Raw genomic sequence first — 13,113 nt, forward strand, 5'->3', positions numbered from 1 at the left:
TTGAGAACTACAACTCTAAAGTATTTTAGTGTAGGCAATGAATTATTCAGTCTCTCTATTTCTAGAGCATCTTTGGGTCTCTCTCTTTCAACCTCATTTCTCTGACCCTAGTCATGTCAGGACCCTAGTACATGTTCTTCCAGCAACTTCTGCACATCCCTCCATCCTCAGTAACCCTTTGGTAAAAGATTGTAAAGTCCATGAGGACAAGAGCTCAGTCTCACACACAGAAGGTCATCACAGCACGCTTATTGAATGAATGAATAAGTTACAAAGACAAACTACCTGGAAAGTTGTCGCACAGACCTCTGTCCCCCGCCCCCCCTCCACCGAAGTCATGGCACAGAATGATCAAGTGCAGGGGCCTCTCTACTCAAGCAGACCCAGATTCAAATCCCACCTTTCCTGCTAAATTGGAAGGTAATCTTTTCTTCTCCAGGCCTCAGTTTCAAGTGCTTAGTGGAAGTACCAGCACATGGTAAGGGCTTAATGAAAGTTAACTACTATTTATTTGTGATTGTTACTTTTGTCCAGAATATAAACTAGTGGTCCACTACCCAGGGAACGAGATCAATGCTATCCAGGTCGATGGCGTTGGCAGGAAAATACAAACAAATAAAATCCACAGAAAGCTAAAATTTCCCTTAATTATGGACTTCTAGACATTCAGGAATGGAAGGGACCTTAAAAGCCATTGTATCCAAGCCCTCAGACCTTATCTCCCCAATCCAGGGCAGGAGGGCATCAAGTGGTGGCTTTCAAACTTATGTGGCCACCATCAATGGCTTATTAAAATTCAGATCCCTGGGCTCTACTCTGTGGAGATGCACCAGTGTTAGGTCAGGAGAATGACCCGGGAATTGGCATTTTCATCAGTTCTCTAGCGGTATTCTTGGCCTCAGAGAAGCATCAGCTAATTGGTTGAGACTACAGGCTGTGGAGCTAATTAGGCCAGTGACTGTAGTACCCTATCTACTCTCTAGGGAACCTGGGCCAATTGGTGTAATACCTCTGAGCTTCTATTTACTTGTCTATAAATTGGGGATTTTAATAACACCTCCCTCCCAGCGTTGTTGAAGAGATAATATAAGACAGTAAGTATATATAGCATGTAGGCATACCAAAGTGCTATATGTTAAATATCATCACCCCTGGGTCCACTCAGATGGATACCCAACTTTCCTAGACCATCTGTCAGGAAGGTGAACTCACTGCCTTCAAAAGCAGCCTTTTTCATCTCTGGACTTCTCTGCCTAAGAAGGCTCCCCAGACTGTTGAAATCTGCTCCCCTCTTCTCTATACCCAGAAGCTCAAGCTCTGGTTTCGGGGTCCAAGTTGAACAAGCACCATCCTTCACATGCCCAGACCTCAAATATTTGAAGACAGAGGTCCAGCCCCTGAAAAGGCGCTTCCCAAATCACAGAGATCAGGGAGTGCCCAGGTCTTGTCTTGAAGGAAACAAAAAGCAAGTCCTATTTTAAGGGACCTTGGCAATTTCCACTGCTCTGGGTTCACAGCATCTAATCTCATTTGCCAATAGATCTCAGATTCCAAAGGAGCCCCTGTGTGACATAGCTGAGCTCTTGGGACAAAACGGAGGGGTGCTGTCATCAGCATTGCCGATTGAGTTCCCCCAACAAGTGGGCACTTGTTATGCCTTGCAGACGGATCTCCCAGGAAAGATGTCTTCCTCTACTGATTGGGGGGTGGTGGGGAGGGAGGACAAATGACAAAAGCTTCAGCTCCCCTCTATCATTCCCCCACTGCAGTCCCCCTATCAAGCCACCATCACCTCTCACACAGCTGACCACACAGCCTCCTCCTTGGTCTCCCCACTTCCTTTCTTGCCATCCTTCTGTGTTAAGGATGCCTTTTATTTTCTACAGTCTAGAGTTTTGACATCTTGGGGCTTCGCTGACCCTGGAGGAATTGTCCCTCCCCGAGTTAACTAGCAATGATTCACCTGTCAGGGTTCGTGCACAAAGTAACGAATCCAGAGTCAATCTCCACCTGTTCTCATCACCCCCAGGGCCAAGTACCAGACAGCCCCTGTGCCCCAGAACCCGCTGACATTATTCAAACTGGCCAGTCCCCAGCCTGCTTACCCTGCCTCACCTGTTCTTTCCTGTGGAAGCCAGGATAAGGGCTCTTGCCCACCTTTCCCCCTCCACTCCCTCTGCCTTTTTACCAACTCAGGTGCTTCCCCTTATGGCGCCTGAGGTGTGGCGGGCTCCTCTTACAATCTGGGAGTATTACAGGGTATATTTTTTCCCCCAGCAGTCGTCTCTTGATCTGCGGGCCTTGCTATACCTAAATAATAATAAAATCATATTTTAAAACGCTCTCCACAATCTGTTCCTCCTCTTGTGGAAACATGTGCCTAATGAGTTATCTTCTCAAGCTCAACTCTAATCATCTTCCACCCTCTCTAGCCTGCTTGAAAGCTTTCGGTGGCGGCCCCTTGGTCTCAGCAGAACATGGAAAATCCTCACTGTAGTGTCCAGAGTTCTGTGTGATCTGGCCTGTCTCTCCAACCTCCACACCTTGGTCCTGCCTCCGGGCCTTTGCACCAGCCATTCTCCCTGCTCTACCCCCCTCCACCATCTGTGCACCACCTTCCTTGCCCTCCTGATCTCAGCCTCCTTAGGGAGGTCTACTCTGACTCCTCCTTCCTCCAGTTGTTCTTTATCTTGACACCCCTTTTGTTTCCCTCTCAAGATCGATGCATGTGCAAATCCATTACAGTTTCTTTGTTATCATCTTTCCAAATAGAGCACCAGCCCCATAAGGGCAGGGACCACATCTATTATTTTTGTCCCCTTTGGTATCTATCCCAGCACTCAGCACACGGTCAGCACTCACTCGGTAAACACTGAAATACTGAACGATTGTGCCAGACACTCTGTCTATATTGACTCCTTTCGTCTCCATGGCAACCCTGTGAGGTGGGCATTACCGTCTCCATCCAATCAGGGAGGAAACGAAGACTCACAGAATTGAAGTAACCTACCCAGGGTCACACAGCAATGGAGGGGCATGACAGGGGATCCAAACCCAGGTCGGTCTGTTTGCCAGAGTTGGACTCTCTTCCCCCTGGGCCAGACCACCTCTCTTCATGACAGGACACTAAATGCTACCCTGTGAAAATCAGTTAGGAGTAAGCTGCCTTTTTGGTCTGGTAGATTCATCAACTCAGAGGATCAAAGTCCAGAAGCTCAGATGAAAAGAGAAGAAACTTCCTTATCTGAAATACCCTAACTGAGTCTCAGACCCTAATTTAAGGTACTGGAGCGAATTACATGATGGTACAAACAAGACCTTTAAGTTGACAGCCATCTCCTCGAGCTCTTCTCTTCTTTAAATAGCAAAATTATGTGAAATAAATGTTCTCTGCTATTTTGGTAAATTACATGCTGTATATATACAACAAATGCCAAGAAATTGTGAGCCAACCTGTTTCAGAGCCCCCATACACTTTAACGTACGTCACTGCGATTTTTCTCTCGTATCACATTTCCTGCCGCCCCACCCCCACCCCCCGCCCCCTTGGGAAATCTCAGCTCCGATGGTTGATAAATACTTTTAGGAACCAGACCAATTCAAAATGCAGTCTGGCCAATTTCTGAGTGTAATTTAGTGTCAAAGGTCTCTCTGTACGTCTGTCTTAAAACAAGTTTTCCTAAATAAAGGTGCCTTGGCTTCTAGTGGTGTGCCTGTTCACAAGAATGTGAACAGATCCTGGTCTACGAATGCAGAGAGGTAAGCCACTTTCTCGGAGTCACATTCCACAAAGGTCCGAATACTCCGAGCTCAAGCCGAAAGGTGACTTGAGTGGGGCCAGGTCAAAGGAAGCTCAATGCCCATGATTTTCCCCTTAACCTTCATAAGCAGTCCTGCGATCCCATTGTCATTCCCATTCCACAGATGAACGCATCTGTAACAGGCTTAGCAGATGCCACATGATCAACAAGAGCTCTGTAAATAGTTGCTATTGTTATTTATACGGATTACTAAAGTAATAGATGCGCAGGTTAAAAGTGGCAAACATTGCAGAAAGGTCTAAAATGAAAAGTAAAAAAAAAATTTCCTTCCCATGCAAAAAGTCCCCATTTCCAATACAGTCCTTCTCCCCAGAAGCAACCAGTCTGGTTTCTTAGGGATCCTTCCAGAACGCCTAGGACTGTAGAACCATAAATACTCCACAGCTGTGCTTCTCAGACTTGAACACGCACACAAATTTTCTGGGGACCTGGTTAAAATGCAGATGCTGACTCAGTAGGTCTGGGTCAGGGCCTGGGACTCTGAATTTCTAAAAAGCCTGTAGGGGATGCTGGGGACCCTGGTTCAAGACCACATTTAAAGCTCAGTAACAGAGGACCTAGATCACGGGACCATTTTCTAGTGTATTTAATAATAAACCCCAGAGCACCTGAGTGGCTCAGTCGGTTAAGCATCCGACTCTTGATTTCAGCTCAGGTCATGATCTCAGGGTCATGAGATAGAGCCCCAAGTCAGACTCTGTGCTGGGCGTGGAGCGTGCTTAAGATTCTCTCTCTCCTTCTCCCTCGGCCCCTCCCCCCACCCCTGCTCCCACTCTCTCTCTCTAAAAAAATAAAATAATAAGCCTCAACAATCTCTTCCTGTTGGCTCTTACAGATCAACTCTTGTGTATGTGTGTGTGTGTGTTTGTTGTGGTAAAATATACATAAGAGAAAATTTACCATTTCGACAATTTTAAGCATACAGTTAGCAGTGTTAAGTACGTTCACACTGTTGTGCAACCATCACCACCGTCCATCTCCAGAACTTTTCATCTTCCCCAACTGAAACTGTCCTCATTAAGCACTAACTCTCCCTTTCTCAAGCCCCTTGGTAATTGCTATTCTACTTTCTGTCCCTGTGAATTTGACTATTTTAGGCCCCCTCGCATAAGTGGACTCACACAATATTTGTCTTTTCAGGTCAGACTTATTTCATTTAGCAGAATATCTTCAAAGTTCATCACAGTGTGGCATGTGTGAGAATCTCCTCTTTTTTCAAGGCTGCTTAATATTCCATTGTATGTACACACCACACTTTATCCATTCATCCATCGATCGATGGACACTTGTACTGTTGTGATATTGTGATACGGATCAACAAACAAAAATTTTTTTTCACATTTTCCTAAGTGGGTGTGCCATAATCTATGCAACCATTCCTCTCCTGATGATTGTTTCTGGTTTTGCTGCAAACAGCACCAGAAGGAACTATAGCAGAGTGGCTGGGAGTGGGGACTCTGCAGTCAGGTGGCTTTGCCAACTTCTGGCTTAGACACTTGCTGTGTGACCTTAGGTGAGCTCCTGGCCTCTCTGGGTGTGACTGTCCTCATCTGTAAAATGGGATTAGTGACAGCGAAGATGACGTGAGGGAAATCAATGGAGAGCACAAACATGGCACTTGACACATGGCAGGCTAACAACGCGTATCAGTCGTTGTTTGCACGGTAAGTCAACGTCTACTCGTGTCTGTGCCTGCAAAGCATTGCCAACAGCACAATTCTGAGTGGGAGCACAGAGCACTTAAAATTTTTAAAGCTATCACAGAGTACCTTCCCCAAAGTCGCAGCGGTCACTTTTCCTCCATGGAAACGAGGTGTGGAACTCCAGACAGTCCTTGAGGAGAGGATGTGATGCAAGCAGAATTCAGGGAAGGTTATCAGGCTGCAGAGTCATTTCCTTCTGTGAGATTCCCCTCAGAGTCAAGGGTGTCCATCGACCTTTCCTTCATCCCTGAAAGTGAGGTGATAATGCACATAAATGTCCATGTCCCTCCCTCATCTGATACTTCTCTATATTTCCATCTCCCAAGAATACCTTGGGGCCTGTTTATGTTTCTGATTAGGGGGTTTCTTCTTGGGGACAGGGAGTCCCACTTATTTGCAATTCTTTCCCATTTACTCAGCGGACTGCAGAGTGGAAATGTCACCCCCACCCCCAGCTAGCCTTTCATGCAGTTTGTTATTTGTAGCAGTTCTCAATGTACAAGATAGATATGTAGTGATACACACACACACACACACCCCTTTTTAAATGCCTGCCCCCTTCCCCAGCAGACTATGAACACCACAGGAAGGAGCCTAAGTCTGTTTGGCTCACCTTTGAAATCCCAGCATTACCTTTGGACTTGCTACAAGGCAGGTGCTCAATAAAATATTTGTTGAATAAATGAACCAATGGATTCTAGTCACATTGGTGGCTGTATTAAGGGTTGAGGATTTTTTTTTTTTGGATAGTGACATACACCTAACATAAATTTATCATTTTAATCATTTATAAGTGTACAATTCTGTTGCAATAAATACATTCACTGTTGTGCAACCGGCACTACCATCCATCTCCAGGACTGTTTCATCTTCTCAAACTGAAACTTTGGCCCCATTAAACACTAACTGCCTATTCCTCCTTCCCCAGCCCCTGGCAATCGCTATTCTACTTTGTCTCTATGAAATTGACTACTCTGAGTGTCTCAAATGCAGAATCATACAGTATTTGTCATTCTGTGACTGGCATATTTCACTTAGCATGACGTTTTCAAGGTTCACCCCTGTTGTAGCACGCATCGGTCCTTCCTTCCTGTCTAAGACTGAATAGTAGTCCATTGTGTGTATGGACCACATTTTGATTATCCATCCATTCAGCTACTGATAACCCCCTGGATTGCTCCCACCTTTGGGGCTATCATGAATAACGCTGCAGTGCACATGGGTGTACATTCACAATGGTGTGTGACTGTCACCTCTATCTGGTTCCAGAGAATTTTCATCACCCCAAAAGGAAGCCCTGTATCATTAGGGAGTCACTCCCCATCCCCCCTTCCCCAGCCCCTGGCAACCACTAAACTGCTTCCTGTCTCGTCTCTGCATTTGCCTGTTCTGGATACTTCACCTAAATGGAATCCTACAACATGCGACCTTTTGTGTCTGGCTTCTTTCACTCAGCATAACATTTCAAGACCCCTGCGTGTTGTAGCAGGTGTCAGTGGCTTCAGGACTCCTATACAGTGGCGTGCTACGGCCTACTCATACCAGCTCTAAGAGCAGATTGATTGTTAAACGTTCAGAAATTTTTGGAGCCTGTTATTTAACCATTGACAGGTTGAAATGGGTCACCCTGGAATATTGTCGTATGCTACACATCCTTATGGTTTGGGGGGTTTTATTTGACATTCCGTTTATAGGCATACCGCTGGCTTGAGAATACGCCCATGCTCTCCATCAGCAGGCCCCCTAAAGCTACCTCCAATAAATACATACTCAGAATAAAACCGTATTCTTGTTGGCAAAGGCTGCTGAAGTGAAGCCCCAGACCCCAACTTCTAACCAGATTTCTGGGCCTAGGGAAGTCTGTCTCCTGGACTTTGCTCCCAGGTGACACCTGTCTCCCGGCTCTCAGGGACACTCCAGCTCCAGGTGGCAGGGACATTTGTCTGAGTCTGTATCTCGGGGGTTCTGGGCCTGTCGGATGAGGCAGGCACCCACCTCAGCCAACAGAGCAGGGGTTCCGTTCCTTGGCACAACTGCTTCATGATCGGCATGGGGCAGGAAGACAGCAGAATCGTTCGTCTGGCTCAGATGCACTAAATCAGTCCCCAGATCAGCAAGAGCAGCACCACCCGGGAACGTGTCAGAAATGCAAAATCTCAGTTCCTGGCTAAGACCTTCTGAATCAGACCCTCTGGGAGTGGGGCCCAGCCACCGGTATTGTGACCAGCCTTGTGGGGGTTCTAAGGCTCCATCCAGATCAAAACCCCTGCACAAATGTGATGAACTGCAGAGTTGTCAGCCAGACTGGAATGAACTGTGCTTTTTGATTCCTGCTCTAGAACATTTCCCCCTGTCTGACAAGTCTCCTACACAGGTCAGTTCCGTTCAGGCCTCATGTTCATTCCCCAGACACATGTGAATTCTGGGGAGAGAAACTGATGCCCAGTGATCAAGACCTAGGACTCTAATAGGAAAGCCAACCAGGTTGATCCTCAACTCCTTCAAGCTGTGTGACCTTGAATGACTGCCTTAACCTCTCTGTCCTCATCCGTAAAATGGGGACAATAACAATACCTAGTTCATAGGTGAGTTGTCAGGGTGAAAGGCTTATAGCATAGCTCTGCAGATAAAACAGGTGCTCAGTAAAAATAGCTGTATGGTTTGAGAGCTATTATTTAAGAACTTTGAGGGAGGGGAATTCAATGTTTGTACGGTGCTTTAGACTTGTCGGCCTGATCACTCTGGAGGGGCTTATTTGTAGCAGACGCCATTGGTGCCTGTCTTAGATCCCCTTTACTGGGCTGGTGCATCTCCCAGGTGCCTCCAGGGTTGGCTGCTGATAGCTCACAGCTGCAGTCTGTTCTGGAAGATTGTCCGTAGCCGAGAGGAGCTGCCTCATTGGGGGACAACCTGGGAGGTTATGCCCTCCACCCCTGGGGTGATGTGCCAATGCCTGACTCATGTAAGCCCAGCCCTCAGACCTCTGGGTGGGACCCTCTCCGTGGCATAATTCCCATCCCAGAGCTCCCCATCGGATAGGATTCCAGCAGAAACCACCTACCCATTTAGCTTGTCCCCCTGCCTGGTCCTGTCACCCTCACTTCCCAATGGGAACGCTTCCTTAACAAATCATTGCACAAGAATCCCCAACTCATTTTTGCCGAAATGGAAGACTTTATCATAAAATTCATTTGACATCTCAAGGGACCCAGAATAGCCAAAGCAATTTTGAAAAATAAGAACAAAATTAGAGGCCTCATACTTCCTGATTTCAAACCTGACTACAAAGCTGCAGCAATGAACACAGCGTGGTAGTGGCCTAAGGAAAGACAGATGGAATGGAATGGAGAGCTCAGAAATAAACCCTCACATATACGGCCAAGTGATTCTTGACAAGCGTGCCAAGACTGTTCGATGTGGGTGAAGGACAGTCTTCAACAACTGGTGCTGGGAAATCTGGATATCCACCTGCAAAGTAAGGAAGTTGGACCCTCACCTTATACCATATGTGAAAGTCAACTCAAAATGGATCAAAGACCTAACCCTATGAAAAGCTCTTAGAAGAAAATATAAGGAAAAAGACTCGTGGTATTGGGAGATGGCTGGACTATATCACAATTAAAAACTTGTGTGCATCAGAGGACACAGTCAACAGGGTTAAAGGCCAACCTGCGGAATGGGAGAAAATATTTGCAAATCACATCTTAGATAGGAGACTGATATCCAGAATATATACCACCAACAACGAAAACCCCCATTTAAAAATGGATAGAAGACTTGAACAGACATTTATTTCAAAGAAGATACACAAATGGCCAATAAACACATGAAAAGATGATCAGTTTTGGGGAAACTCCAATCAAAACCACAATGAGATACTTTTCACACCCATTATAATGGCTTTTATCCAAAGAATGAAACACAGTAATATTGGCAAGGATGTAGAAACATTGGAACCTCCCTTCACTGATGATGGGAATATAAACTGGTGCAGCTGCCTTGGGAAAGAATATGCAGCCTCCTCAAAAAATTAAACATAGAATTATCATATGATCCAGCAATTCCACCTCTGGGTATAGAACCGAAAGAAGTGAAAGCAGGGACTAAACAGATATTTGCACACCCACGTTCATAGCATTATTCATAACAGCCAAAGGCAGAAGCATCCCAAGTGTCCACCGATGCATAAATGGTTTAAAAATTGTGGTATAGCCATGCAATGGAATATTATTTAGCCTTGAAAGGGGAAGGACATTCTGACACATGCTACAACATGAATGAGCCTTGAGGATGTTACTCTAGTGAAAGAAGCCAGTCGCAAAAGCACAAATACTGTATGATTCCACTTAGTGAGGCACCTAGAGCAGGCAAATTCATAGACAGAAAGTCGAGTGGTGGTTAACAAGGGCTGGAGGGAGTGGGGAATGGGGTGCTAGTGCTGGATGGGTAGAGTTTCAGCTTGGGAAGATAAAGAATTCTAGAGATGGATGGTGGTGATGGTTGCACAACAGTGTGAACATGCTTAATGTCACAGAATTATACACTTACAACTGGTGAAGATGACACATTTTATTTTGTGTATACTTGACCACAACTGAAAAAAAAAAGAATCCTACCTTAGGCTCTGCTTCTAAGGAATCCAATTTATGCCACAATTATCACACCCAATTTAGAGAGGAGATACACTGAGGCTCAGAGTGACTTTAGATATATCTTAGCCAGGTGGGAATGATAATAGTCACCACCACTTGGTTTCTGTGAGGATTAAGTCAAATAATGATGCCCGTAAAGATCACTGATCAAGGATGAGCATTACCCATGAAGATGTGGGAGAAGGAAACCAGAAAGGAGTCACGGTGACTTCAACTGAATTATGGTCGAATGTTGGCAATTTTCCATGGTTCAACCTTATAGAAGTGTTTGGTCCTTAGGCTGGACGGGCAGAAGCAAAAATATTTCTGTCATTGTTTTCTATATAATTGTATATGCTTTAAACATCTCAAAATAAAATATTTTTATGGAATAAAAATTAGAGTAGGTAGGGAGCAATAGAAGGGTTTGGAGGGGGAGCATCCTGTTTTTGGCTGGGAATACAAGGGTTTGATCTGACATGCATCAGGCAGAACCCTGGCTCAGTGTCTCTTGAGCTGTGTGACTGTGGGTGAGTCACATGACGTCTAGGGCCTCCATTTTTCTTGTCTGGAAAGGGGTGGTCATGATCCCAACCTCAGCAGATCAAGTGCATGGAAAATGCCATCTAGCACCGAGCTAGCACAGAGCTGGAACATGAGCTTGATGCTGCTGGACCGTGGTGGTGGTGCTAGATGGGATGGAGTGTTAGCTCCAGGCTTCAGTGGGACCCGACCGCCTGCAAACCCAGGGCTCTGTGCTCCGCGCTATGGTTCTAGCCCAAGCTTTCCAGGCCCCAACCTTGTCAGCGAGTGGGAGTTCAGGTATTTACAAAATTGCTGTGATTTCATCTATGGTTTTCTCCTCTCCAAGTTTACCCTTTCTATGCCAGAGCCCCATTTATTCTTTGGTGAAATACATGGAAGAATGCAAGTTAATTAATTAAGTAATAAATAATAATAATAATAATAATAATAGCAGTATGTTTTACTTAGATATTTCTCCTGTTTTACCTTGTTAAAACACTGCCCAAATTTGCCCCCTAGCCATTCATGTCCATGACATCCCAGACTTCTTTTTTCAAAGCCCTGATAAGAATGGGCATTACTCATTTAATATCACTCTCTTGGGGCGCTTGGGTGGCTCAGTCTGTTAAACGTCTGCCTTCAGCTCAGGTCATGATCTCAGGGTCCTGGGATGGAGCCCCGTGTTGGGATCCCTGCTCAGTGGGGATTCTGCTTCTCACCCTCCTGTGTGCGCGCGCTCTCTCTCTCTCGCACTTGCTCTCTCTCAAGTAAATAAATAAAAGATATTTTTTAAAAAATATCACTCTCCCCTGTGATGGGAGGGACACTCTATCTTGTCTCTGCTGTGACCCCCAAACCCAGCACAGGACAGATAGCAGCAGGAGTTTTGTGTTTGGGAGTGAGGGGTTGGAAAGACACAGGTAATTTCGCTGCTGAGCCCCTAGATGAAGAGATTGCTGCTCAGAGAAATCAAGCCTTGTCCAAAGTAACAAGAAGTAGCATAATTTGAAGGAATGTATGCAAAATGGAGTCAATGGGTCTCAAACTCAAAGGCCTACAAGGCCAGACAAATGGATAAGTGCCAAGTAAGAGGAACACAAAACACATGTGAAGATAAATGGCAAGAGACCCTCAGGGCTAGAGGTAATTTGGAGAGGAAGAGATTGTGATCAACGTGGTGCGTCCTGTCTACAGGGAGGACAGATCTAGCCACACGGATCCCTTACAGGAATGTGGGCCCCAGATGACCAGATACTCTACTCTTTTTTTTTTTTTAACTCCACTCAATGTGGAGCTCGAACCCACAACCCTGAGATCAAGAGTTACATGAGCCAGCCAGGTTCCCCAGATACTTTACTTTTGGAAGAGACATGAGGAATCTGGCTTTTTACATTAATTCTCCCAATTTAAAAACATGGGCATCCACTTTAAGTTAAAAAAATACTGTGTGGGCAATTTTTTGTGGGCATAATGTAACCCCTAGGTAACCAAATTGTTACCTCCATTCCATACAGAGAGACAAATCTAAATTCTGAAACACATGTGATTCCAAACAGTATTTACATCTAAAACAAAAAATTCTCTTTGACATCGCCTAACATGTGAGTAGGGCCCCCCCCTGGAGTTGTGCAGTGCCCAACCTATACAAATGTATGTGACAGCCCTGATATGCAACTCTTGAAGCTGTCACACACCCCACCAGTCCAACTCAATAGAAATGCCAATGCCCCTCCCCCCACATCCATTCTATTCTCTGGACCATTAGGAAAAGCCTTTCACCTGTCTTGGGCCCAAGAGCTGTGCAGCAAAGCCACTGAAGCGACGTTCTAGCTATCATGACCAGATTTGCTCTGTCCTCTAGGGTGGTGAAATTCCGTCGCACGGGCGAGAGTGCAAGGTCAGAGGATGACGCAGCTTCGGGAGAGCATGAGGTCCAGATTGAAGGGGTCCGCATGGGCCTAGAGGCCGTCGAGCTGGATGATGGGGCAGCTGTGCCCAAGGAGTTTGCTAATCCCACTGACGGTGAGAGGGTTCTGCAGTTGGGACATCAGCCTGGACCACAGTCAGGGGCTCTGAAGTGCCAGTTATCTCCCCAGATCTTGCTTTCAGAGGCATCTAGTGAAGGGGGAGGTAGGAGGGCCCGGAGGGCCCAGAAGTGATGCTGGAAGTGTGGGCTGGGCCTACATGGCTTCCTCCAGCAGATAAGGTTACATCACAATCCCCACCAGTCAGCTTCATTGCATAACACTCAGCTGAGGGCAGCAGCAACAATGATGGTGATGATGGTGATGATCATGGTGGTGGCAATGGTGATGATGGTGGTGGTGGTGGTGGTGCTGGTGGTGGTGGTGATGATGATGGTGAGGAGGAGGAGGATGATAGTGAGGATGATGATGGTGGTGGTGGTGGTGCTGATGATGGTGATGATCATGG

The 13,113-nt window shown here is 46.0% G+C and overlaps 2 protein-coding genes across 2 annotated transcripts in view; one reads left to right on the forward strand and one right to left on the reverse strand.

Annotated features, from left to right (window-relative positions):
- USP30 (ubiquitin specific peptidase 30) overlaps positions 1-12,595 on the reverse strand; it is a 59,279-nt gene extending 46,684 nt beyond the window's left edge. The window contains exons 1-2 of the mRNA XM_025889333.2: positions 12,460-12,595; positions 5,591-5,771 (exon numbers count right to left, since the gene is read on the reverse strand). The gene's annotated coding sequence lies outside the window, so the exon portion shown is untranslated. The remainder of the gene's footprint in view (positions 1-5,590; positions 5,772-12,459) is intronic.
- Positions 1-13,113, forward strand: part of SVOP (SV2 related protein) — a 67,331-nt gene that overhangs the window by 4,969 nt on the left and 49,249 nt on the right. The window contains exon 2 of the mRNA XM_025889335.2: positions 12,542-12,702. Within this exon, the coding sequence (XP_025745120.2) occupies positions 12,542-12,702 (161 nt within the window). The remainder of the gene's footprint in view (positions 1-12,541; positions 12,703-13,113) is intronic.

The sequence above is a fragment of the Callorhinus ursinus genome, unplaced genomic scaffold, assembly GCF_003265705.2.
Source record: "Callorhinus ursinus isolate GAN/ISIS: 27379988/994484 unplaced genomic scaffold, GSC_fseal_2.0 scaffold41, whole genome shotgun sequence".
Classification (NCBI taxonomy): Eukaryota; Metazoa; Chordata; class Mammalia; order Carnivora; family Otariidae; genus Callorhinus; species Callorhinus ursinus.